The sequence below is a fragment of the Arvicola amphibius genome, chromosome 17, assembly GCF_903992535.2.
Source record: "Arvicola amphibius chromosome 17, mArvAmp1.2, whole genome shotgun sequence".
Classification (NCBI taxonomy): domain Eukaryota; kingdom Metazoa; phylum Chordata; class Mammalia; order Rodentia; family Cricetidae; genus Arvicola; species Arvicola amphibius.
The window spans coordinates 24720890-24747713 of NC_052063.2; the positions used below are offsets into that span (position 1 = coordinate 24720890).

Here is a 26824-nt window from a genome sequence, read left to right on the forward strand (position 1 = left end):
TTCTTTCTTTCTTTCTTTCTTTCTTCCTTTCTTTCTTTCTTTCTTTCTTTTTTGAGACAGTTTTTCCACACTGGCCTGGGATTCCCTGATCCTACGCTACTTATTCCTCTGCCTCCAGCTCTGGCGTGCTGCTGTTTCAGAAGTATGACCCCACATAAGGTTTATGTGTTGCTGGGCATTGAACCAGGGCCTCATGGATATTAAACAGGCACTCTTACCAAATGAGTTACACCCACAGGCCCCCACACTGACAAATCTTGAAGAGTAGTTATTTATTCCTGCATTCCTTCATTCAAAGAGTCATAGCACAAGGCCTTTTATATGAGCATATTATTTTTATTTATTTATATTTTTATTTTCTGTTTTTTTCGAGACAGGTTCTGTGTAACAGCTCTGGCTGTCCTCGAACTCTCTGGCCTTGCACTCACAGAGACCTATCTCCCTCTGCCTCCTGAGTGTTGGGATTAAAGGTATGCACCACCACTGCCCAGCTGAGAATATTACTTTTTTCTTCCATGCCTGATTGCTTGTATTTCCAATGCTGTTCTATTGTATGATGTATACAGTCCGGAATACTCCAGTGTAGGCTTGTGGGAGAACGGGAATGTAAAATGTTGGCAGTTCCTCAGTATTATAGACACTGATTGGATCGTCCCCCTTAAAGGGTGCATGGAAGGTCGGACCACACTTGTTTTGTGTATAGATTCTCAGCGTTGTGGCACATACCCACACTGTGGAAGAATTAAATTTTCATACCAGAGTGGACTACACAGTGCGGCCCTGCCTAAAACCAAAACAGCACAGTTAACAGGTGATCTATAGCCAGCTGAAAAAGAGCCACATGGTTTCACAAGCTTTAAGGGTTTTATATAGGATTTACTTTTTCTGGAAGATGAAAAATTGATACACTGGTTGTTGTCACTATAAAGCATTTTAATACACAAAATGTGCCCTTTTCTACCACCAGATGAACGAAAGCAGAAATGAAGGCTTGCACATCGTTGCAGAACACCCGACAAGGCGTGGAGGCCCCTTTGACTTAGAAGCAAAACCTGCAGAAGGTGCCGCTGCAGTGTTCACGGTGTTCACGAGGCAAGAGCTGTGGTTCTTAGCCGGGGTGGGAAAACGATTTCAGAGGAGAGGAGTGGGGGAAGACTTGCAGGAATTAGGCCTGGGTGCGGATGGGAATCCGAGTCGGGATATAGCAAGCCGGCGACTAGACTGTTGTCCCTAACCCAGCGGGCAAGGAGAACCAGGGTCGTCACAGTGAGTTCGGGATCTTCATCCCACCGCGGAGGGGAGAGGAGAGGAGACGGCGGGGTGCACGGCAAGCAGAGAACCCACTCTGGCGGGAAGCCTAGGGCTCCCGGGGAGAAGAAGGACGGCTCTGTTACTAGGCAACAGGGCCCGGGCCCGCCTCCCTCTCCCGTTGCTAGGCGACGCCGAGGCCAGGGGGCGGGGGGGGGGAGGAGGGCGGTGGAGCGGCCCTACGTGCTGACGCTAATTGTATATGAGCGCGAGCGGCGGGCTCTCGGGTCTCTTTTAGCGCCATCTGCTCGCGGCGCCGCCTCCCGCTCCTCCCGCCGCCGTCGCCGCCGCCGCCGCCCTGAGTCACTGCCTGCGCAGCTCCGGCCGCCCGGCTCCGCGTCCGAGCCTCCTGGAACGGTAACGGCTGGGCCCGGGAGGGTCGGGGATCGGGACCTGCGGGGTGTGTGTGTGTATGTCGGGGTGTCGGAGGCCGCGGGCAGTGCTCCGGAGGGGCCGTGCGGCCTGGGGAACCCCGGCCAGCGCCGCCGGCTGCGGGGCGCGCGGGACAGCGAGGCTGAGGGAGGAGCAGCAGGAGGAGGCCACGCCGCTGAGCGCACGGGTCTCCCGGGCCGCCGCTGCCTCGGTGTCCCCCCCCCCCAGTCTCCCCGACCCCCCCAGAGGAGCAGGGCGAGCAGGCCGCGGGGGTGGGGTGGGGGTGGATGGAAAAGAACGGTGGCCGCGAGTTCCGCCCGTGGCTGGAGGGAGGGATGGGGCTGCGCAGGCCGAGGCCTTTGCGCTCAGGAGCCGGGCACGTGGGGGACGCGCTGCGGCCGGCGGGAGACCCCAGGTCTCCCCCGCCATGCCCGGGCCCTCCCGACTTTCCTCCCCCACCCCACCAAAGAGTTATAGGCAAAGAGGGTCGCGACAAGGACCAGCCCTGAGGTTGCACAGGCTTCCCCGGAGGAGAATGTGCAAACGGATGGGAGGATGGCGCCGGGGTCGGTGGGGGTGGGGGTGGGGAGAAGCCTCGGCCAGGGTTGTTAAGGGGTTAACACGTGCAAAAGCACTTAGCTGTTTTTAACGAGAGCGTTTTGTGTCTCACAGGTACAGTTAGAAGTTCGCTGGGAACCTTGGCCCAGGGGTCTTATTTATGTGGCGAGAACTTGATCTTAAGTCTCTTTAGACCTCCAAATGGTTCGGGAGGCTGGCTTGTTTGGGGGGGGGGGGACGCATTCTAATAGAACAACAAGGTAGTTTTCCTCTCCCGGGATGATGAAGTGGATGGAGGATGAGATGGAGCAGGGCATTAATATATACCGAGTGAGCTCAGTGCACCACATTGCTGTGAAGATCTCAGGAGTGGCAATGAAGGGAGGAGACAGGTCCTGCTGGGAGGGCTATACTTCCAGAATCAATGGGTGAACCAGGCACAGCCTGCCCTCAAGGGCTCCCATTTCATACCATCTCCTGTTTCTAAAATTCCGAGAAGACAACGTTTTAAAGACTCCAAATACTAACCTGGTTTCAGGGGAACCAACACAAGAGTTCGTTATTTTTGAAAACAGTTCCCAGCAAAACATCTCTTCGCACTAATATCCAGAGAAATTTTCGTTGTGTTAGGGGAGAATGTTTCTTTAAAACTAACTGCAGGTAAAGGGGTTTTTCGGTGATCTTGGGTTACTCTTGTCTCTCAAGCTTGTTTACAGTTGAAATACACATCCCAGGTTTAAACTATACACCTACTTTTAATTCCAAATCTGGATTTGGAGGATTTAATTTAGCATTAGTAGGGACTTAGACATCTGTCATAAAATCTTGGCTTAACCAATAGGTGTTCTTTTCAAGTCAGCATTTAGATTAATAAAGACTCAACATATCAATGAGAATAGTTTTGTCAGGTTCTCCCTCCCCACCCCCACAGGGTTTCCCTGTAGCTTTGGAGCCTGTCCTGGAACTAGCTCTGGTAGACCTGGCCAGCCTGGAACTCACAAAGAAATCTGCCTGCCTCTGCCTCCTGAGCACTGGGATTAAAGGCCACCACTGCCAGGCAGTTTGTCGGTTTTATCTGTTACAAAATACCTGGGATTTTTTGTTTTTAGTCTTGGGTCCTATAATTGACAGTGTTTAATACTGAGTGTGGCACCTGATCTGGCCTTTCTTGAGATAAAAAAAAAAAAACTTTTGGCAGGGCCACTGTGACTAAAATTTTATGGCTTATTTCATTATTTGCTGCCTCGCAGAGCTAAAAGAAATTTCTTGTTGTGCGCACTGAGGTGGTGGGAATGGCTGTTTCATGCCTGATTAGTTCTTCATCAATCACGGACCACTGGACCATGTTACCTACTGGGTTTGTAGGCAGTAACTACTACACCAGGCAGGTCTGGTGGGACTGGCCTTTAATCAGGTGTTCGAGGCCAGCCTGGTCTACAGAGTGAGTTCCAGGACAGGCTCCAAAGCTACACAGAAACCCTGCCAAAAAGAAGTAACAGCTATACCTTGGAATAGCCTTTCGTCTCTAAAAATGTATATGGGCTCTTTTTTTTTTAAATCTTGAAAAGCTTTTCACATTTTTGTTTATATTCTTTTTACATTAGAAATGAGCTGTGATTTCCTTAGAATAGACTACAGGGGCTGGTGGGCTGGCTTGGGTTGAGCGCTGGTTGCTCTTCCAGAGGTCCTAGTTCTAATTCCCAGCACCCACATGGCAGCTCACAACTATATAACTCTGGTCCCAGAGAATCCAACAGGTACACGCATGGTGTCCAAACACACATGTAGGCAGAACACCCACTCACATAGGCGTAAAGATTAGAAAACTTTCAGGATTCCAGGGGGAGCAGATAGTCAAGGCACAATGATACTGAGGCTTGATTTGTTTTTAAAGCCTCTGACTACATGTCTGCTGTGTAGATGAAGCTGCCCCAGAACCAAGATCTGCCTGCCTCTGCCTGTGGAACGCAGAGATTAAAGGCACAGCATTGTTTAAATTCCATCCACATAGTTCATTCGTTTGTTTATTTAATGCTGTCAGGTAGCATTAACTTCTTTTGAAACTGTTTTACTGTACAACTTGGGTGGTGGTGCTAACATTTTAACTAGAACAGGTCTAGCGTGGCAAAAAGCTTATCTAGAGTTACTTAGTTTTGCCACTATGACTTTTTTTTTTAAATCGCGTTTTGCTCACATGTCTGCCTGGTAGCTGTAAAGGGTGTCAGATCCTAGCGTGAGTGGACACTGAGAGTGGACTCTTGGTCTCTGCAGGGAACACAAGTGCTCTTAGGCAGTGAGCCATGTCTCGAGCCCCTTTATGTTGGTGGGGTTTTTATTGTCTTTTGTTTTTCCAGACAGGTTTTTTCTGCATAGCCCTGGTTGTCCTAGAACTCAACTCTGTAGACCAGGCTGGTCTTGAACACATCCTCCCGCCTCTGCCTCCCGAGTGCTAGGATTAAAGGCTATATATTGAGTTATAAAGGATGTTATCAGACTGGAAGTTCTGGACATCAGTATGGAATTCAAAAGCACTGCTCTGGATTTTTCTGTGGCAGAAAGCTATAGTGTAGTCAGGTGATTTTGTTCCAACATGGAATTTGCTTACATGTAATTAAATAGTGACTGTTTAGAAGCCTTTGCATGTATAAGCTGTGTGTGTCACATAAAACTGAAAGCTGATTGTAGATAAATTGTTACTGGGAAGTGAGGGATTTTGCCAGATGCCTGTCTCTTGTATGTCTGCTGTTGTTCGAGGATACTCTACCCATGGGAAGCTTTTGTACATACAGAAGGAAATGTTCCAAATTGGTAGTCCATTTAGTTTGGGAGTTTAATATATGGCCTGGCCAGATTTCACCAGAGTGAAAAAGTGTTTAAACTGATGTTCAGCTGGAGCCACCTTGGTGCTGTGCCCTGAACTAGTGAGAGGACTCCAGAACAGCCACTTGTGACCTTCTTGGGGTGGGGTGAGGGCAAGAGAGAGAGAGAGAGAGAGAGAGAGAGAGAGAGAATATGAATCTCTAGTCATTGGGTTCCTGGAGTCTTATTAAAGTGACTGCTTTATCATAAGTCATTATTTTCTAAAGAGGAAATGTCTGCTGATGAATATCATGGGAATTTTTCCAGAAAAGGATTGACCAGAAGATAAGTTGGTGTATTTCAGTTCAGATTAATAATTGACTTAAATTAGAAACTCCCCATTGGGATGGTCTATGCAGTATTGGGTTACACATTGAACTTTGTCTGATAATGGTCCTAACATTTCTTCCTTTTGTGATAGTATATTTTGGTTAGGGGATTGTATTTTGTTTTTCTGCTGTAATGATAGCTGGATATGGGACATACGCCTGTAGCTCCCCACTGGGGTATCTGAGGCGGGGATCACTCCAGCAGTTTGAGCACATCCTGAGGATGTAGTGCGTGGTAAGCACACGTGGAAACAGACAGCTGTAAGTATTTGGGTACATAGGCAGCTCTTCCCCTGCATCACCTTTCCTAGACTGCCAGCCTGGAGTCACTCCTCTCTAGTGAAGGGTATATGTAATAGGATAGTCTAGTGAGGTTGCTTATGGTCTAAAATAATGAGTTATACTCTCGAGTGCTGGGATCAAACATGTATTGCGTCATTCATGGCAATAGTTTGTCTTTCTATTGCTATATCAGCATATTTCATTGAGTTTATCTTCAGCAGAAAAGTTGGATTTACAGGGCTTTTATCTGTGGACTGGGGTCTTTGATCACTTCAGGAATGTTTTAGTTGTTAATTTCTTAACATTAAATCATATACTTGTAGAATTTGTATTCAGTCTCAGATCTTGTTATATCCTAAATCTCTAATATTTTCTTTTTTTTCTGCCATGCTTTCAGTATGACTTGTAGCTTCTTTTAACTTAATTCATTCCTCAGTTGAACCTAATTTACTGTTAAGCCAGCCTATTTAGCTTGATGTCAATTTTTAATTTTTGTTCTGGAAGCTCTTTTTAGTTATTTGATATCTTCAATAGGTGGTTGTCTCTTGTTCCTTCCACCCCCTCCTCTCTTCCCTCCCATTATGGGGAGGAAGTCATGGTGGGTGTCGGGCTTGAACGACTGGTTAGGAAGATGAAGGCTAGCATTCCTTCACTTAGCCTGTAGAATGCTCCTATCTGCATTCAGGAAGGTTTTCTCTCTCTAGGCCATAATTGTCAAGCATGCTGAGAGGCTTGGCCTTAGGTGATTCTAGATCCTGCCCAGTTAACATTGTCAGTTGTCACAGTATCCCTTGCGGAGTATGCTCTTAACTGGCATATCATCCTGTCCTATTAGCTTGCAGAAACATTGACCCCCATGCTAACTGTGAATGACTAACAACCACAATGTTGGCTAGAATCAGTATTTAGTTAACCCAGCAAGTTCTAAGGTGGTACTTAATGACGTTGGTGCATATTGTAAAACAAAATAGTACAGAATGAAAAATAGTCTCAGCTTGGTTCATGTGTACTATGCTTGCGTTCAGAGTCTGAGGTAAGATTGCCAGCAGTTGGGAGTTTCCTGGGCTGTACAGTTCTAGGCCAGCCTAGGCTACAGGATAAAACCCTCTTAAGGAAAAAACTCCTTTGTCCTTACTATCTTGTTATGTGGAACTATTATTGTTTTTTATGCCTTTGTACAAAGGTCTTAGGGAACTGGAAGTGTAGCTTAGTGTAGTGCATTTAATTCCCGTGGCCAAATTACTTTCTAGGAAAAGTAACTTATGTTTAAGAACATGTGTTCATCCCGGGTTTTCCTGTCTCGAAAGAAATCTTTAGTGATTTAATAGGCAGAACATATAATCCCAGTTGCTTTCATTAGAGATTAAGAATCAATGTTCTTCACAATTTTAAATTAGTATTTGTAATTGTTTACTAAACATTTTATAAACTGCTGCTAGAGACAATTTCAGCATAAAGCAAATGGGAAGGGGTGGAGAGATGAGAACCAGTACTCATTGCTCAGTGATGAGGGCCAACGTTCTGATTCCTACAGCACCCGTGATCCCCTGTGCCTGAGACACTCAACACCCATGTACTCCCATTATGAGATGTGTGTTGCTAAGTTCTTGCCATACAGTGTGAGCAGCAATGACAAGTGCTGTCTGGGCTTCAGTTTGAAGGCATTCCCAGTGCCCTCTTTGTTCTCACTGTCCCTGCTGATGCTGTGTGGATGTTTTTGGTGGCTGAGTCTTCAACAGGGCAGGGAAACCGATTCCCAAAAGCTGGTGGTAGACATTCTGGAAGGCTTCTGAGTGGTCCCGCAGAGCTAGGCGGCCCTGCGGATCTGAGCCACCTGTGTGATGGTCACAGGACTGAGAACTAAACTGTGCACTTTAAGTGCTGTAGTGTTGGGTTTTGTTACTGCTCTTTCCTCATCCAAACCCTGATTCAGTGGACATCTTTTAGAAGTTTCTAGATCCCAAGGGGATGGCCATAAGAGATAGGTTTTTGGCAGTCTTATTAGCTCAGGCTGTCGTCTACCTCTCAGTAATATTCCTGCGTCAGCTTTCAAAGTACTTGGGCCATTCAGTTTTCATAAAATAGTTGAAAGATGCAGGAACTATTAGATTTTCAAAGCCTTCTAGACTTATAAAAAGGATAGTAGTTAGGCAAAAAAAAATTTTTTTTGTTTTGTTTTTTGGGAGGGTTTGAAATAGGGTTTCTCTGTAGCTTTGGAGCTTGTCCTGGAACTACTAGCTCTTGTAGACCAGGCTGGCCTCGAACTCACAAAGAGATCCCCCTGCCTCTGCCTCCTGAGTGCTGGGATTAGAGGGCCGCCACCACCACACAGCTAAGCAACATTTTTGAAATGAATTAGAGTTAAAAAGTATTTGGCTTACTGGGTGAAGTTGTAAGTTCTAATATCTACGCATGCCATGGGACACACACAATAAATAAATGTCATTTTTAAAATAAAAGGGATCAAAACACAAAGTTTCAGCAGTAGGGAAGCAGGCAGATACCTGTTCTGAAGCTAGCCTGGTTGACATAGTGAGTTCCAGACCGTCCAGGGTTACATGATGAAAACCTCTTTTTTTTTTTTTTTTTTTTTTTTTTTTAAAGGTGGTGTATTTGCACACCTTTAATCCCAGCACTCAGGTGGCAGAGGCAGGTGAACCTCTTAAGTTAGAGGACAGCCAGGGCTGTTACACAGAGAAACACCCTGTCTTCCGAAAACAACAAAAAATGATTCTGTGGGGCTAAGTAAAAATTGACCATTGTCATTAGTAGTTTTTGCGTAAAGACAACTAATATTTGGTGTGCATTCTTTGTCTGTGAAATTGCAACACCTCACCTCTGAATATTGTTGTCTTCTCCATAAATGGGGGTGCCGTTCAAGACAGGATTTCTCTGTAATAGTCCTGACTGTCTGTGGAGCAGGCTGGCCTCGAATTCACACTGAGAGATCTGCCTTCTTCTAACTCAGTGCTGGGATTAAAGGTGCCATTTTTTTTATCACATGCTATTTTAAAGGGAATACACAATTACTGGATTATGTTGTATTGATTTATAGTGTTCCACTTCAAGTTTTTCTTAGCTTTAAATCATGCTTATTTATAATACTGATTCTTTTTTTTTCTTAGATATTTGGAGTTCTTACAAGATGGCAGACATTGACAAGTAAGTGGCAGATATTTCTTTGTATTGTGGCGTAGTTAGTGGCAGTACAAATTGTGAAAATGCGTTCCTGACGTCCTCTGGTACCTGATCTGTGGGAAGTTGGGTAGAATATCTAATCTAAAATACTTCATATGTAATCACTCCTTCAGTAAACCAGTCCCTGGCAATGGGCAGAGAGACACCTTGGTGGTGGTGTTGTCTTAAATCAGCCAGGGGCAGAGCAGATGGAGTCCTTTGTTCATCCTAGCTTGATGCCTGTCTTGGTGGCCAAAGCTGTTTCATGCCTAGGGCACATAAGAAAAAAAACCCAGATGTGCTAGCACATGCCTTTAATCCCAGCAATTGGGAGGCCAAAACAGGCAGATATTTGTGAGTTGGGGGCCAGCCTGGTCTACAGGGTGTGTTCCAGAACAAATGACAGTAAACCGTTTGTCAGTGTTTGGTCCTAAAAAAGTGCTGCGCCCTGGACAGGGTGGTACACACCAGCCCTTGGGAGGCAGTCAGGCTGTGAGTTCAAGGACAGCCTGGTCTACAACCCAAAGAAAGAAGTGCTGATTATGGTGGTAGATCATATAAATACTTGGGAGAATTTTTTGCCTGTATGTATTTCTCAGCCTTTTTCCTATTAACACTGTGTAAACACGTGTAGAATTGGAAGAGCAACAGCATGCACACAAGTTCCAGTGAGAAGGTTGCTTGGCCTCTTTCCCCGCTGAGCCCTTCAGCTGCTCCACCTTCTTCCCCGGTGTGGGGCTCTTCACTTTTGTTTGCATTTCTTCACTGGTTGAGAACGCGACTGTTGGTTTGGGAGGGGGTGGGACTGTACTAGGAATTGAATTACACCAAGCTGTCCCCTCAAGCTGACTGTTGAATTTTAAGAACTGAGTAGGAAGCACTGACTTAGCTTTGTAAAGCGGTGTTGCTTCAGTGAACACAGGTGTAAGCAGGTTTCCATGTAGTATGGGTGAATGTCTTGTAAGATTATCGTCAGGGAGGATGGGATAGGCTGCTCTGTCATGTTTAATTTGACAGTAGTCTTACCAGCTCCTCAACAATAGTTAACTACAACACTGGTGATTAAGATTGCCCGTGGTTTTAGATAATGAGGGCATGGAGTTGGGAGGGACAGAAACTTTACCAGAAGTTGAACAAATACAAATTTATGTCTATTTCCCATGTCTTTGTACATGTTTGCTGTCTTTAGAAGAGGGCAAGGAAGGCAATTACTTTGACATGTAGCATGACTGTTCCCCTGTATACTTGATGGTTAGGGTTTAGAATTCTAAGGAATTCTTTTTATGCAGGATTTTGAAGGAGCTGCCTCCAGTGTGATGTTGAAATTCAGAAGCCACACTTCTTTGATCACATACGCATTGCATTTGTTTTTGTTAAGTTTCACAGGGTCCTGGAACTAGCTCTTGTAGACCAGGCTGGCCTCGAACTCACAGATCCACCTTCCTCTGCCTCCTGATTGCTGGGATTAAAGGCATGTGCCACTATTGTCCAGCTTGATACATTTCTTTAGTTTGTCTTTGGTTTTGAAGATACTCAGTTTTGTCTAATATTTATCACTTAATGCAGCGTTCAGTAGTGGCCCTTCAGTTGCCCAGTCCAGTGGCCCATTCTGTCGAGGGCCACTTTGCTCACTTGCCTCTCCTCTCTGCAGCTCTTGTTAGATGTCTGTCTTCGAGTGTCTTCAACTTCTTATCTTCAGTTCTTCATCTTTGCTCTTTCTGGACAGATACAGAAACTTTATATTTCTGTTTGTATCCTCGAGTCTTGCTTTACTTCTTTCTTGGTCTTCGTTCACTGTCTTTCTCTGGATGTCGCTTTCCTATTTAGTCTTGTTTACTCTTCTCCTTTTGGTTTTGATTAATTTGTAATCTTTCTTCCTAATGAGTTAGTGCTTGATCATCTGCTTGTTAAAATTGGTGTTGAGGGATCTGGGCTTGAGCGCTTTGAAAGATATTAGCAGTATTTGGTCTTTTTTCTGTGGGACTCTGCTGTAGTCATTGCTATGACTTCTTGGTGAGCAGTGTCTGGGAGTTGATCGGGGTCCACTGTTGGCATCAAGGAGGCAGCTCGGGAGGTTTTCAGTGTCTGTTATAAGCAGTCATATTAGGCACTCAAAATAATGTTACAAATACTGTTAGCTTGGATTCTCCTGAAGACTGTCCTGTCATTTCCTACTTAGATTTTAATAAATTTGATTGTCACTTCTTTTTTCTGGCTTCAAAATTTGGTTCCCCTTTCCTTGATAGTTAGTCTTAACCCTTTAAATACTTTCATCCTTTTTTTGTTTTGAGTTGATTTTGAAAGAGTTAAGCTTACCTGTCATTAATCTGCAGTCTTAGCCATCATTTTTTTAAACAATTAAAACTGCAAATTGATTATAACAGCTTGATTCCCCTCCCCCACTCCATTTAATTCTGTATGGCTGTTAGTCCTGGGAAGGTGAGAGAAGGGGCCCTCAAAGGAAGAGCCAGTAAACTGAGAAAGGAAGGCCTAGGAGTGTTTTTAATTACTGTGAGCCTTAAAAGTGCTTGTAGTGTCCTTGCTGTTTTGTTACTATATCTATGTCCTGATACAAATTTGTGGTATTTATAGAAACAGAAGTAGGCTGGATTTGGCCATATGATAAGGTTTGTGAAATCTCTTTTAAAGACTTGGAGTAAATATTTGAGCATTAAATACGAGCAGTGGCTGCGTGTTACCTAACAGCAGCCCCTGGCTGTGCATGCACAGATCATAAGGAGTCCGTCCTGGAACTAGCCCTGAGTTCATAGGGTCATAGATTCCACTCGAGTTCGGTACTCTGGTGTGTAGGCTGCCCTGTTACATATGACAAAACAAAACCAAAATATAACCTTAACCCCACCCTCTTTATTGCTAAATGGAATTTCATGTCCACAAAGTAGTGTTTTGCCAAGACAGTGAGAAAGATGTCTGCAACTGTCCTGGCTAAAATTTAAGCAAGGAGTTGGCTCAAAGGTCTAAACATTACTTCTCCATCTTTGCTGCGACGTAAAATATTTATAAGCAGAGATTTTTTTTTCTCCCCAAAATGGGGTTCCTCTGTGTAGTCCTGTCCTGAAACTCACTCTGTAGACCATGCTGGTCTTGAAGTCACAGAGATCTGCCTGCCTCTGCTTCCCAAGTGCTGGGATTAAAGGTGTGCACCACCACTACCTGGCTTGTTTTTGAGATAGGATATCTGTCACCATGCCATCCTGACTATGACAGTGAAATCTTATAAGCCAAATCATTTAAAGCTTTAAGGGTCATTATCAAATGGGAGGTAGTCTGAGCTTGATCATCCTCTGGGTTCCAGGACAGCTAGAGAAGTACACAGGGAAACTGTCCAAAGCAAAAAACAAACCGCTACCACCAACAAGTAAAAACAAAGAATCCTACAAGTCCCTGCCATAGATTGGGCATGTTGGTGTAGGCCTGTAACCCTAGCACTCTGGAAGGTAGAGGCAGAAGCATCAAGTTCAGAGCCTTCAGCTGCATAGGAAGTTAGGTGCCAGCATAGGCTACATGAAACAAATGTACAAAACAAAAGCAAATAAAATGTCATTGCCAAAGCCTGCCCAATGTTTTAGTTATAGAATGGACTAGGCAGCGGACTTGGTCTTGGTAATTTGCTGTCCTAACTGATAATGCAGTCATTGAAAGCTTGCTTCCTGGGGGCGCAGACCTACCAGACTGCATTTCTGAAGCTTGAAGCTGGCTTGTTGTTCCTAGATGGTTTAAGTGGATGTGTGAAGTACTTCAGTTAGTACTTGTCTACGTATTAGAGTTAGAAAACAGAATCACTTTTGAATTTCTATCCTTTGAAAGAACAAAGATTTTTTTTAATTGGAAAATGAAGTTTCTCTGTAATTTTGTTTTGTAATTCATACGTTTAAACTATGGTGTGATGCTATGACATTGTAGCAAAGAACAGTCTGAACTTGATCAAGATTTGGATGACGTTGAAGAAGTAGAAGAAGAAGAAACGGGTGAAGAAACAAAAATCAAAGGTATTCTTTTACATTACTTCAGGAGCCGGCAGTTGCTGGCATGTGTGCTCTAGAGAAGAGTAATAGGAACTGTCTCTTCCCCCCTTTTTTGGGCCCCCCTCCCTGTCCATTGTCCCTTATCTCCCGATCCATTCCTTGAGTGTATGTAGTAACTGTTCCTGTGTAAGCAGGGACGATAGTGGATGTAATAACATTGCACCTGTTACTGGAGTTGGAGCACCTAGCTGGGTCGGAAGTGGGAGTAACGTGGCAGTGCTTCTAAACTATGTTTGCTATTTAATTAAGGTAGAAAGTGTTGTGTCTGTCTTTAAGATGTACCCTAGTAAACACCAAAAGGGCACATAGAAATGTATGTGGATTTAGTGAGTTTACCTAGCAGATAATGAAAATACTGAGTTCCAGTGTTTTTCAGTTGCTATAATTGCTGCTGCTAAATGTCTGTTAATATACTTGTGTATCATCGAGTTACTGAACTACTTTTAAAAGCAAATTGATCTCTAAGAATACAATTGAAAATGATTTTGTTATAGTCTCAAAATTAAATGTATGTAAAGTAAAAGCCCATTTTTATTACGCATCAAACATAAACATCCAGATAACACCTTCAGTTTTCTCTAGCCTAAAGTGCACTTGGAGTTTTCTGGTAAGTGTGACTAGTGGAGACTGTAGGCATCGGCACAAGGCGCTGAGCGTCCCCGTGTGAACTGAAATGACAGGGGAGGAAGGATTTTGTTCACTGCTTACAGTAATGGTCTAGGGAAATCCTGGGCTCTTTCTCTGCGTGCTGGGTTGTCTTTAGCCTTCTGTACCATCTACTCCTCAGACCAACATTTTTATGGGCCTGTTAGCAAGACTTCGTGATTGGGTGAACCGTGGAAACGGCAGAAACGGTTTTACAAATCCTTCTTTCAATGCTCCCTTTCTTTTCAAAAGCGCGTCAGCTGACTGTTCAGATGATGCAAAATCCTCAGATTCTTGCAGCCCTTCAGGAAAGACTGGATGGTCTGGTAGACACACCAACAGGATACATTGAAAGGTACAAATTCTTTTTTTCCCCTACTCCTAATTTATCTTTTCTATAAAAAGAACATTGAAGCTTACCTGTGTGATCATGGAACGCTAATGTCTGTTAATATCTAGTATAAGGTTTTCCGGAGTTAAGGATTATTAGATTGGGTCTTGATTTATTTAGTTCAAGTCTGTAGGAAGTAAACATCTTAGCCATTTCTATGATTTGTTTAGAACTTTGTCAGGAATGTACAGAATTAGAAATAGGGGTTTTTAAAATACAGATTACTTCGTGTGCTACCTAACTCAGCTTTATGATTTGAAGGTCTCCTATCCTGGCTTACTGGAAATGTTCCATGGTTCTGCGTGTCTGCCCTTATGTTGCCTGCTTTGCTTTTGGACTCCTGTCCAAAAAGATTGTACTGGGATGGGACCCATCGTTCCTTATTGCCTCTTAGGGCCTCTTTGGACTGTTACTTGATGGTAGAATTTCTGCTTAGAGAGCAAACATTCTTTAGGGCTTGTAACAAGATTTCTAGAGGTGCTGGAGCTTCTTTCCGGAGATGTCTAGTCAGAAGGTGGCTTTATCTGCCATGCCTCTGCCATCCAGGTTTGTGGATTATTTTCTTTTCAGCCAGTTTAGAAAGTATGCTCTTGGACTGTCTAGTAAACTTGTGCCCTCTGTCCATTTTCTTACTGGGGTTACTGTCGTCTCTCATATTTTCTGGAATTCTTAATGTATTCATTCCTTCTTAAATTACTGTAAATGATATTCTTACCTATGAAGTCCTTCAGTAAACAGAAATCCTTAATTTCTATATTAGCAAAATGGATAGTGCTTTGTTTTTCTTTTTGTGCTCATGACATGTGGGCTCTAATTGGGGAATCTTTCTGAGCACCCGCTTTCTTGTCGCTCATTTGGACCTCACACGTTTAGGTCTTTAATTTCCTTCAAAGTCCAGCTTTGTGCTTGCTACAGGTCAACATCCATTCCTTCTTTTTCAGTAAGTTCTTATTAAACTATTAGCTATGAACTTTGATTTATACATGTACCATCTGTTAACACAGGAAGTTCTTTTAAATAAATAAGTGTGAGTAGAACACTGTGATCTCGCTGGTCTTTCCGTCTGTTTTTGTCTTTGACACATGTAGTAGCTGTAGCGTCATAGTGTTGACAGCACCTGCGATGGGGCTCCGGGACCCCAGCTCTAGGCACGGTCTTCATGTTGATCAAGACAGGATTCTTCATTCCTTGACAGATGCTTCCTTTCACACGGTCCTAAGTATAAATGGAATCAGGGTCACCTGCCTGCAGCTCTCCCGTGGTTGACAAGGCTGTCAGTTTTTAACTCAGAAAGTTAGAGTGACGTTCATATCACAGATGGACAGAGCAGTGTATCTTTATCATCCATATGTTTGTATTGATAATTACATGCTATCTTTCAGTTTTGTGATTTTTCTTAGAATATTGGTTATATTCATTTCTGTATATTTAGCTTGTGGTAAACCTATTGTGAGTAGTATTCTTTTATGTTGTATTCCTGCTTATATGAAGAAATGCTGGATTTTAAAAGATAGTGTATTCAGTAATACTGCTAAAATCATTTGTAGCCCCCCCATTCAAAGTCAAACTAGCCTCATCACCAAGGAATAAACATAATTAATATGTTAACGTCACTTGTGAGATAAGCTTATGTTTATACTTACGTGTACAAAGAAACTTCAATGGGTTGCTTATAGTTAGAAGCCAAGATTTGCTTAACAATGGGCAGGAATGTTTTTATTTTTCTTTGTCTTCCTGCCAGAACTTTGGAAAGTAACAAAAAACCTTGTAATTTTAAATTTGGAGTTTAATGCTTTTGGGGAGATTGAGGCTACTTTTTAAGTAATTGTTTTTGAGTGTATGGCTGTCACGTTTGTGCGAGAAATTGTGTGCTGACTATGGAGGTCAGAAAGTCTTGGATGCCTCTTTAGCCACCATGAAAATGCTGGGAACATAACCTTGGGCCTCTCCAGGATCAGCAAGTGCTCCAAACGCCTGAGACTTTTCTAGCCTCATAGTCCATATCCCCCGCCCCCCATACACTTAGAGGGGAGGTGGCTGTCCTGGAACTTGGTATGCAGAGCAGGCTGACCTAGAATTCAGACGTCCCACCTGCCTCTGCCTCAAGTACTGATGGATGAGGACTGACACTGTCACACCCATTTTAAAGTCTTACTCGGTCTGTTCCGAGTTTTCTTTAGTGTAATTTTGGTTTGCTGTTTTCTGAACATACATGTATGTATGTATGTATGTAGTTTAGGATTTAAAATCCTCTAGAGCACCCAGGTTCAGTTCCACACACCAATGGTGGGTCACAACATCTGTAACTCCAGTTCCAGGTCATCTGACTCCATATATTCAGGCAAAACACACATAAAAATCTTCAGTTATCTTGCTAAAGTTTCTTAGAGCCTTTATTTTATTTATTTTTTTTTTTTTGTTGTTGTTGTTCTTTTTTAGTTTTTTGAGACTGGGCTTCTCTGTAGCACTGGTTGCCCTGGAGCTTGTTTTGTAGAGCAGGCTAGACTTGAACCCAGATTCGCCTGCCTCTGCCTCTTGAGTGCCCGGCCCTTAATTTTAATTTGGATTTCTTTTGCATATTTCTGTGACTGCTCTCTTAGATGTCTCTGGCCATAGTGTGTACTTGCTTTGCTTTGCCTCTCGGTCTAATCTGTCCTTCATAGCCTTGGCATTCTTTTTTCTTAAGATTTATTTTTTTATTTATATGCATATGTAGTTGCCCAGGGAGGCTAGAAAAGGAAACTAGATCCTCTGGAACTGGATTTACCAGTGGTTGTGAGCAGTCCAACATGGGTGCTGCAAGGTGAACTTGCGTCCTGTGTAAGAGCAGTCTACACTCTTAATCACTGAGCCATGCCTTCGCTTCCCCTCTTTTGTAAATTCCAGTGGGGAGAAGTGAGATAGAAACCTGACTACCTGAATTGAATCCCTGGCACCACTCAGAAGTGGAGAGAGCTATCTCTAGTGTTGTCATGCCTGTGCACAGCTCCCCACTGTGGAGGGGAGAAGATATCCTGACCATAGTAATGTTCAACGTGATTGAATTGCTTAAGCTTTCTGCTTCTTTATAGTAACTGTTTCTTTGGTCTGGAGGTTTCTAGGAAGGATATGTGGGAAACATGGGCTCCTGTTCCCGCTGTAGACTGAATTTAATTCACTTATGACTGTGTGTGCCTGTGTACTTTTGTCTTTGTACTCTGTAGTTTTCTTTGGCCATACTTTATCCATTGAGACATACTCTAGCTTTCTTATATTAATTATGTCTTTCTGTCTGGTACCATAAGTTAAAATTTTTTTTATATTAAGTTCAGCCTTTTGAGACATGAACCCAATTTGACTATTCTGGTCTCTGGTTTCCTATGTAGCTTCTTGATATGTCTGTCTTTAACCTCTGCAAGTGTGCGCCATGTGTATGGTTCTAAGGGAAGCCAGAAGAGGGTATCATCCTGAGGAAAGTTCTGTTTACTATGCTGAGCTAACTGGGGCTGTCTTTCTCTTAGTGCCTTCGGGCTCAGACAGCTGTATTTATACTGCATAGCTTGTAGAATATTCTAAAGATAGGTATTGTTTATAAATTAATAGTTTAATTTACTACCATGTTTTATATAGTATTACTTGAATTTTTCGCTTTAAATAATATGGTTTGCCTCTTGCAAAAGCCTAATGTATCCAATACATTTATCTTGACCAGTAGCTCACAGCATTGTGAAGACAGTTTTTCAAACTACAAGTCTTTTTCTCATAAACCGTGTTTAGCTTTGAAGACAGGTATAAATTTGATTCCTTTTCCTCTGTGACTTAATTTTTTTCCTTTGGAATTTTGTCTTTAATATTATTGAATAGGAAGAGGCAGTGGTTCTCCAGGGCAGGAACTGATTTAAGGATTTCTTACAAAATGGTTTCCCCTGACTTGCCATCAGCTTGTTTCCCGGGATCTTCTCTAGGCTGCAGTTGGTGTACTAATGAGGGGCAGCAAACAGTCTTGCTTGGCGTTGACTGGAGGCGTGTGCCAGCTTTCTGGAGTTTTGTGACTTGCTCTAAAATTTCTAGGGTTAATTTTGCAATGAGGAAAAACGCTAGCAGCTTTGCTACTCCATTACTCTGAGGAGGTGTGGCAGTGTATGGGGTTGGTCCTCCACCTTGCACTGCAGGGTGTCAGGCTTCTGTAGAATTATTTGTAAGAAATAGAGAGCTGATCTAGTTGAATGTTAATTCTTTGATTTTACTAATTCAAAAAAGAGCACCAACCAGGTATGATGTACACACCTCATCATCCCAGCACTTGAAAGGCAGAAGTGGGATGATCAGGAGGGCAACGGATATGTCCTCGAGACGGCCAGTGGGCAATAGGAGACCTTTGTACCCTCTAAGAACAGGAAACCGCATTGTGTATTGTATTATGTCAGTTGAGTTAGGTATGAACGGGCATATTTATCATAATAGTTCTTAATGTCATTTCAAGTTGCAATTTAAATACAGAAAGTGCTGGAAAATACCCATTTCTCCAAAGTACACTCCTTTCCCCTAGTTAATACAGATGAGGTAGCGCCTACACACAAGTCAAGTTCGGCTGTCGCTCCGACTTGTTATGCATTGTCACATATCACTGAGGTTCTATTCAGACTGAACTTTTATAAAAAACTTACGTTTCAGTTTTCATGTGAATAAAATGTGCATTCTGTTTTTCTGTGATTCTTATGTATCTGGTTTCTAAACTTTCAGCTTGCCTAAAGTAGTCAAGAGACGAGTGAACGCTCTCAAGAATCTTCAAGTTAAATGTGCACAGATAGAAGCCAAGTTCTATGAGGAAGTTCATGATCTCGAAAGGAAGTATGCTGTTCTCTATCAGCCTTTATTTGATAAGGTAACGAATTATGCTATTTATTTAATTCAGGAAAATGGTTGATACTTAGTGAATGGTATGGGTAGTGAAACTATTAAACTTTGTGCTATTAACTATTAAAACTTGTGCTATGTACTAGTTAAATCTATGAGGCATTAATTAGAAACCAGTAGTTTTAAGCTGGGGCGCTAATTAATGTTTTTACACACTTTTCATTTTACTTTAGCGATTTGAGATCATTAATGCAATTTATGAGCCTACAGAAGAAGAGTGTGAGTGGAAACCAGACGAGGAGGAGGAAGTTTCGGTGAGTGCCAGCGGCCTTCTCCTGTCTCTTGCGACAAGGACTTCTCAGAAGTGCATTTCTTTTTCTTTTTTTTTTTTTTTTAATTTTTATTGCTTTTCAAGACAGGGCTTCTGTAGCTTCAGGACCTGTCCTGGAACTAGCTTTTGTAGACCAGGCTGGCCACAAACTCAGAGATCCACCTGACTCTGCCTTCCAAGTGCTGGGATTAAAAGCACCACCGCCCAGTTGAGAAGTGTGTTTATTGATGGTGTGAGGCATTATATAAATGACTTTGTAGGTTCTGGCTCTCAGTGGTGTTCTCACACTTAGGGAATGCCCTTTTCTTTTGTATGTGGATAATACAGTGAGCTGCTCTTCAATCTGGCATTGTCTTTTATACTATTTTGAGCTTTTTGTGTGGTTTCCTTTGAACTTTATGATGATGGGCAAGGAGCCAGACAGCTTTCAATTTCCCTGCCTGCAGTGAATAATGGCAGCTGTGTCGAATCTGTGCCGTGTTACGTGTCCTTGCTGCTTTTAAGAGAGTCTGATCAGTACATTATTCTGATTCAGAGTGCAAGGCTGAACATGGGCGCTTTCTGCGGTATCCCTACAGCCCTGATCTGCCTGGTGGTTCTTGGTTTCTGTGGAAGTGAGCTTTGGATGAGGACAGCACTTGCACAGCTAAACCAGAACATTGAAGGCTGAAAGTCACCCGTAGTGAAATAGGGGTCGTCATAAAGCCTATCCAGAGACCCAGTGTAGTCATTTAGTTGTTTGCTGTCGTTTTTCAAGGAGGAACTGAAAGAAAAGGTCAAGATTGAAGATGAGAAAAAGGATGAAGAAAAAGAAGACCCTAAAGGGATTCCGGAATTTTGGTTGACAGTTTTTAAGAATGTTGATTTGCTCAGTGATATGGTTCAGGTAATTTAATTCACAAAACAACCTGTTTACCTAAAAAAAAAAGTCTGACATTTAAATATCGGTGGTTGCTAATTTCTTCACTTTACTTATAGATTTATAGAAAGAATTTGACTTTGATCAAAGTATTTGGTCAAATTTAATAATAAAATAGTATCTTTGGTGATTGATCACTATCAGTTGATTCTTTCCCATAGTTTATAGTACCTTCTTGGTTTCCTATGCTTTAGTATCTCAAGGCAGGGTGGTGAGAAAACTTGGGTATTTCATTTGTATTGCCCTGAAATATTTTCAGTTTGAAATTTGCTAATCCAGGGGATATTTGCGCCTTAGAATATAAAGCTATTTAACTCATTCACAAATATCTTATTCCCCAGAAAAGCAGAGATGTTAGCCTTCGCTGGGAAATTGCCTCACTTCTTGAGCCCTTGGCCTGGGTTTTAGTGGTTACTGGGCGGGGACAGCAGCAGAAGGGGTGGGCTTGATGAGTGTATTGCATTCCTGCTTTACCAGTGTGGAAAGGGAGCCGTGTGCAGGGCATCAGATCTAATCGGGAAACATTTGGTTAAAGAAGGCCTTTCATAGACTTTCTGTATTTTTTAGATGGGTCTGTCAGTATGAGGTAGCTTCAGTTCCCTAAACGATAATATTCCGGTGGAGAAGCTTTAGGGTTCATAGTTCCTATACAAAACTTCACTGTAGTAACAGTATTGAGCCTAAAATGCCAAGTTAGATAACAATGTTTATTTTAATTTGCAGGAGCATGATGAGCCCATTCTGAAGCACTTGAAAGATATTAAAGTGAAGTTCTCGGATGCTGGCCAACCCATGGTAAGACAGCTTAAATATTTAGTTTTGTAGTGTTTACAAGCAGGTTTAAACCTTCAAGGCTTAGGGGTGGATGTGAGGGATTGCAGCAGACACTGGGTGTTCTCTAAATTAAATACATTCGTTTTGGTGATGGGATTCTATACGGATACTCAGTGATCCTAGGTCAGAGTGGATAAAATAGAACAAAATGTGTGCCTGGAATGCCTTCAGGTAGATGGTGCCAAGGGGCTTCTCTGAGGAGAGATCAGCTAACTGTCCCTCCTGTGCCTGTTACCTATGGATGGAGCTGTGAATAGTCTTTTCGTGTTGTTGAAGTCCACCTTCATATTTAAAATTAGTGTCTCTGGGAGATGGAAAGAAGGGGCACTTGGTCATTTATTTAGATTTACCTAACAAATTTAATTTGAAACCATATTTATCTTGGCGCCTCATTTACTTTTAGCTTTAACGTAATTAGGGGTTCCCTGTTAGGATTATATTTCAATGGGAGGACAGCATTACATGCTTATCAAACCATGGGTCAGGCTGTGTATTAATGCATTGAAATTCACGGTTTAAGAATTTAACTCACTTTTGTTTTCTTTTAAAGAGTTTTATCTTAGAATTTCACTTTGAACCCAATGAATATTTCACAAATGAAGTGTTAACAAAGACTTACAGGATGAGGTCAGAACCGGATGATTCTGATCCCTTTTCTTTTGATGGACCAGAAATTATGGGCTGTACAGGGTGAGTTAATTGTGCTGCTGTGTTTTTCCTTTAATTGTAGGCAGAGCTTACAGTGTGACATTCCCTTGTGTAGCCTGCTAGGTTGCAGTCTCTGCTATTTTCCTCTGGGTCTGGCTATAGCATGGGTATTTTTGGGAAAGAATACATTATTCACTTTCTTTACATCATGTGTTATTGCTATTGTAAATCTGTAAACTTTAATGTTTTGTTTAGAAAGTTTTCCCATTATTTAAGTTTAATTATCCTAAAAATTTAATTTTAAATATACGCTTCTAAAATCTAGCAGTCAAGTGTAGCAAAATAGCATGAATTCTATATATTTTGTTTCCTAAGGTGCCAGATAGATTGGAAAAAAGGAAAGAATGTTACTTTGAAAACCATTAAAAAGAAGCAGAAACACAAGGGACGTGGGACATTTCGTACTGTGACTAAAACAGTATCCAACGATTCTTTCTTTAATTTTTTTACCCCTCCTGAAGGTGAGTAGTGTCTTAGTTTTGGTTTTGTATGTCGGTGCTTATTTTAAATATTGATGTTTTTCTTTTTTCACATTTGGATTTCTTTTCTTAATTTTGCAGTTCCTGAAAATGGAGATCTGGTGAGTTGAATAAAATTGTTTATTCAATTTAGCATGCATGAAATCAAAAGGCTAGACTTTTTTTTTTTTTGTTTGTTAAGGCAGTATTTCTGTGGCACTGGGTGACCTAGAACTCAGTTATTTAGACCAGGCTGGCTTGAATTCACAAAGAGTCACCTGCCTCTGTTTCCTGGGTCCTGGGATTAAAGGCGTGCGCCACCATCCCTGCTGAAGATTCAATACTGTTTTATGTGCAGTAGTCGGGATCGTGTGTGCATTCCACTTGTGTGCACGATGCCTGTAGTAGTCAGAAGAGGGTATAGAATCTGCTTGAACTGGAGTCTTAAAACTAGGTGTGGGTGGCTTGTGGGTGTTTACCACAGAATCCAGTGCTATTAACCACTGAACCTTACCTGCTGAGCCATCTTGTCAGCCCTATTTCCGGTCTTTCCAAAGGGGATGTCACAAAGTTGCTTTTTTGCCTTTTTGCTCTTTAAACAAGAAGCCATATATAATAAATGATTTGATCCAGTTTTTATTTAGTATAATTTTTTTTAATATGCTGGCCTGCTAACCACTTGATCTAAGAGCAAAGTTAACTTGCACTTGACAATTTTTCTTCATAGGATGATGATTCTGAGGCTATACTGGCTGCAGACTTTGAAATTGGTCACTTTTTACGGGAGCGGATAATCCCGAGATCAGTGCTGTACTTTACTGGGGAGGCTATCGAGGATGATGACGATGATGTGAGTGTGCTTGAATCCTGCCGTGGGCTCGCTGGGGAGGGCACCATAGCCGAACTTTGACGGTTAGATTGTTTAGTAAGTTAGAACAGGTGAGTTCATAATTAAGCAAATCATGGCTTTTCTCAGTTTAGAAGTGTCTAGGATATCTGGATTTATTATTTTCAGGTTTTTTTTAGAAAAATTATTGAGTTGATACAACTTTGTTACCAGTGGGTGGATTTCACTCTTGATGTCGTGAAACAGCAGGGTGCTTTGAGTGTTCATAGGTTGTATAGAGTATAAAGAAATAAGGAAATGCTACAACCTGTAGCTAGCATAGAGCTGGGGAATTTTTCTGCAGTTTTTGGCTTTTTTAAACTTACTACATTTGCTGTTGGTGACGGGTGCTACTGATGTAATACTCATTCACACTTTGTCCTCTTTTCAGTACGATGAAGAAGGTGAAGAAGCTGATGAGGTAATGTTTACCAAATGAACAAATAATTCACTGTATGACAGATTGAGGAGAAAATTATTGAATGATTAATGTATTCCTTTGCCATAATCATTCTGTGATTTGGGATAATTTTGGAAAATATGATTTTAGAATTCTACAGCCAAACAATGTATGTATAAGGTTTCAATAAATAAATTGCAAAACTCAGCAACATTTTTTTTTTTATTTCAAATAATTTTGTTCTGCTGCAGGGTTATCAGCTCTTTGAAGAAGTCAAAAGCTGCAGTAAACTTTTCCAACGTTGGCTGCAGTAAATCTTTTCAATAAAAGCTGTCTGGATGTCTCAAGTTGTGTTGGGAAATTTTTCATGTTAGACGCTTTCAAATTAAATTGTATTATCAACAAACTCTGTAATCATGAAAATCTGTTGACCCATAGAGTAACTTGTACTAAAATTTCCGTACGTTATGAGTTAATATTTCCTAATATGTACCTACTTCATGGATGCATTTTGAACTTTAATATAGGAAGGGGAAGAAGAAGGAGATGAGGAAAATGACCCTGACTATGACCCAAAGGTGAGCAAAGCCAGTGCTTCTTTTCAGTTTAACTTAGACTGAAGTTAGTAGACGAGACTCCTAAATGGCTCTTTCTAAGGATTAATACTTTATTGCTCAGATTGGTTTCTTCCCAAAGGAAAATTACAATTAGTGTTTAATTGGCTAGCTAACGGAAATCTGGATGCAGGAGTGCTTTGAACTCTAGCAGTGCTGTGTGCTGGATTCTTCCAACCACTGTTACTGTTATTTAATCCCTAAAAGCTGCTTCTCTTCAGAGATTGATTTGATTTCATTCATCAGCCATATGCTGTGAAGTAACAGGAAGGTACTTTTTAATAAGCAAGTATAAGGGAAATAAAAAATACTTGGATAGGTATGAGTCTAATAATAGCTAAATATAAACAGGTTATCTTTGAAAATAAAAAGACTTAGTTAAATGTCCAACAGGGTGATTATTTTAAAGATTACTTATCTCAGATAAAGCTTCATTGTATGCGTAAGTGACTTGCTAACATCCAGCAATTTGTTACTAACCCACATCACTTGTTTTCGCGCTCATTTTTCTAATACTGTGATGAAGTAACTATTGTTGAACAATTCCAAGTAGGCAGAAGCTAGATTGACGTATTGTTTTCCTTTAACAGAAGGATCAGAACCCCGCAGAGTGCAAGCAGCAGTGACCAGAAGGCCTGGCCTTGAGGACGGCCTGCCCTGTAATAGCCTAAGCTCGACTCAGTTACTCACAGCCTTATGGTTTTGTATTTTCTTGGTAGAATCAGTAAGTTTTTAAAGGAAAGGAAATTGATATTTTAAAGACCAATTTGTTCTGCTAGACTCCTTACTATAGTTCTGTCAGATATGTTGAATGCATATAAATCCTCTCTATTGCATGTTCATTTATTGCTGCAGCTTGGTTCTTCTGGAATATTTTCATCATGTAGCTATTGTAATACAATTATGAAAATCAACTGTTGAACTCATTTGGTTTAGCTGCTGCCTTCCTAAAGAACCAAAGTTGGTTGTAGCTGGTAGAAGAACAAATTGAAGTTGGCCTGCATCCACTAATGCTTCCATAGTGTTGCTAGGGGATGCGGTGACTGACACGTTGGAGAAAGGAAAATTGTGGTTAAGAATTTCCAGTAAGGCCGGGCCGTGGTGGCGCACGCCTTTAATCCCAGCACTCGGGAGGCAGAGGCAGGCGGATCTCTGAGTTCGAGGCCAGCCTGGTCTACAAGAGCTAGTTCCAGGACAGGCTCTAGAAACTACAAGGAAACCCTGTCTCGAAAAACCAAAAAAAAAAAAAAAAAATAAAATAAAATAAAAAGAATTTCCAGTAAGATCCAACCTAATAACTGAGATTATTGAGAGAGTTTTGTATTTTAGATGCTGTAACAGATGTCAGTTCATGGCTATTAGTTAAGCAAGCTGAACAAATGCTAGGCGTTGGTTTTTCTTGTTTTGTTTTTTCCAGAACTTAATCTGATAGTATTTAAATGTACTTTGAAAACCTCCATTAATGAAATATCTTTTCTTTGTGGTAGGGACTACCTTCTGCTTTCCTGGAAAGGATGGACTTACATCATTTGAACCTATTTTGAATTTTTCTCTTGTTTGTTTGCCTAATTTTGTTTTTATAGCCTAAAATAAAAATGTCACACAGTTTGAGCTGTCGCAGGATGATGTCTCAGTTTGTGCTGATTGAGGCTTGCAGAGGATTAGCTTGAGTTCAGGGAGGCCTAGTTTTCCATGTTGACCATGGAGGAAGGAATACATACACATGCTTTGAAAACTAACAAGTGTTGTACCATACTTTTTTTGAACAAAGGTTAAATTCTATTTGTTAGAACTAAGTATCTTTGCGACTGTTTATTTGAACACTCAGTGCTCAAGGATGGGTAGTGTGTCACTCAGCCGTGCTTCTGTTTACTGTGGAGAATTGAGGATGAGTGGAACTATTGATTTAACTACCTCACAGATATGTTAAGGCATATTGGGGTAATTCTCACATCTTCTCAGTCTTACTAAGTGCTCAAAAGAATCAGGCCTCTGTACCACAAGTGTGATGGTCAGCATTCTATTCACACTGAGCTTGAATCATTAAACTGGAGAATATGTAGCTCCTGCTGTAGTGGGAATGGATGAAATAGTACATGACTTCAAGAGAGTCAAGGGTTTCTGTCTTTATTTAGTGCCCCCCCCCTTGAGTCTTTCAAGTGACTACGTGTAATAAATCCCAAAGTGGTAATGAGGCCATTGCAGGGGGTGATGACATTAAACTTTTAGATGCTAAGAGCCACGTTTAAAATACCTCAGGCTAATTACTGTTCATTTTGGGGAAAGGGACTTTGCCTCCCAGGGTATGGTAATTGGGTTGTGCTTGGAGGACAGTCTTTCATGTCATTCCTGCTGTTAATCAAATTGACATCAAGCTTTTTTTTCCCTTTTGTGGAGAGCTGATTTTTTTTTTTGTGAAATTTCAGTATTAAGGTCTTAGGATGTGAACACATTCTATAACTAACCTCTTCCTAAGATTTTTAACTACTGGAAATCCTTAACCAATTACATTATTTCCTTTATTTTGAAAATGATTTGGTTGCTTTATATTAGATTGTTTGTGCTAATTTCTGTAATCATAGTTCATCTAAACACAGCTTATTTTCTTGGACATTAAAGTGTGTAATCTAAAGATAGAATCCCGTTTTCAGTGAACTTAAAGAGCTAGCACAGTCTTTTCCCTTCCTTACTTAGGAAGTAGCTGTTGCCAAAGTGAACAGGTAGCTGGTTCTTGTTGTATGATCGGAATGTGCTTTGGACATGGGGGTCAGTGTTCATTATGACATTTTGTCAGTCCCCAAATGGTTCTATTCCATTCTAGAAGTCTGAAATATGTTATTTGAAATCCTTAATAAAATTGGATCTAATTTT

The 26824-nt window shown here is 41.6% G+C and overlaps 1 protein-coding gene and 1 non-coding gene across 5 annotated transcripts; both read left to right on the forward strand.

Annotated features, from left to right (window-relative positions):
* Positions 1-1508: 1508 nt before the first annotated feature.
* Positions 1509-25564, forward strand: Nap1l1 (nucleosome assembly protein 1 like 1). 4 transcript variants are annotated; one of them, XM_038314807.2, is made up of 16 exons: positions 1509-1665; positions 8834-8870; positions 12810-12895; positions 13829-13931; positions 18690-18831; positions 19037-19117; positions 19892-20020; positions 20777-20848; positions 21438-21577; positions 21911-22056; positions 22156-22175; positions 22781-22903; positions 23331-23360; positions 23867-23917; positions 24544-24612; positions 25441-25564. In XM_038314807.2, exons 2-15 carry the CDS (start codon positions 8854-8856, stop codon positions 24577-24579), a joined length of 1176 nt encoding a protein of 391 aa, XP_038170735.1. In that variant the 5' UTR covers positions 1509-1665; positions 8834-8853; the 3' UTR covers positions 24580-24612; positions 25441-25564. The 4 variants fall into 4 exon arrangements, with proteins under 4 accessions (XP_038170735.1, XP_038170734.1, XP_038170736.1 ...); XM_038314806.2 differs by having other exon boundaries at positions 24544-25564; XM_038314808.1 differs by lacking the exons at positions 23867-23917; positions 24544-24612; positions 25441-25564 and adding an exon at positions 23591-23686.
* On the forward strand, positions 9026-9167 carry LOC119803767. Its single transcript, XR_005283721.1, has one exon. It is a non-coding gene; the product is annotated as a small nucleolar RNA SNORA48 (small nucleolar RNA).
* Positions 25565-26824: the final 1260 nt, after the last annotated feature.

Bases quoted from the DNA above. Each gene is read 5' to 3' on its own strand.
- Nap1l1 (XM_038314806.2), top strand. The intron at 18,832-19,036 runs GTAACGAATTAT...ATTTTACTTTAG, and splicing joins ATCAGCCTTTATTTGATAAG to CGATTTGAGATCATTAATGC. The intron at 21,578-21,910 runs GTGAGTTAATTG...TTGTTTCCTAAG, and splicing joins GAAATTATGGGCTGTACAGG to GTGCCAGATAGATTGGAAAA.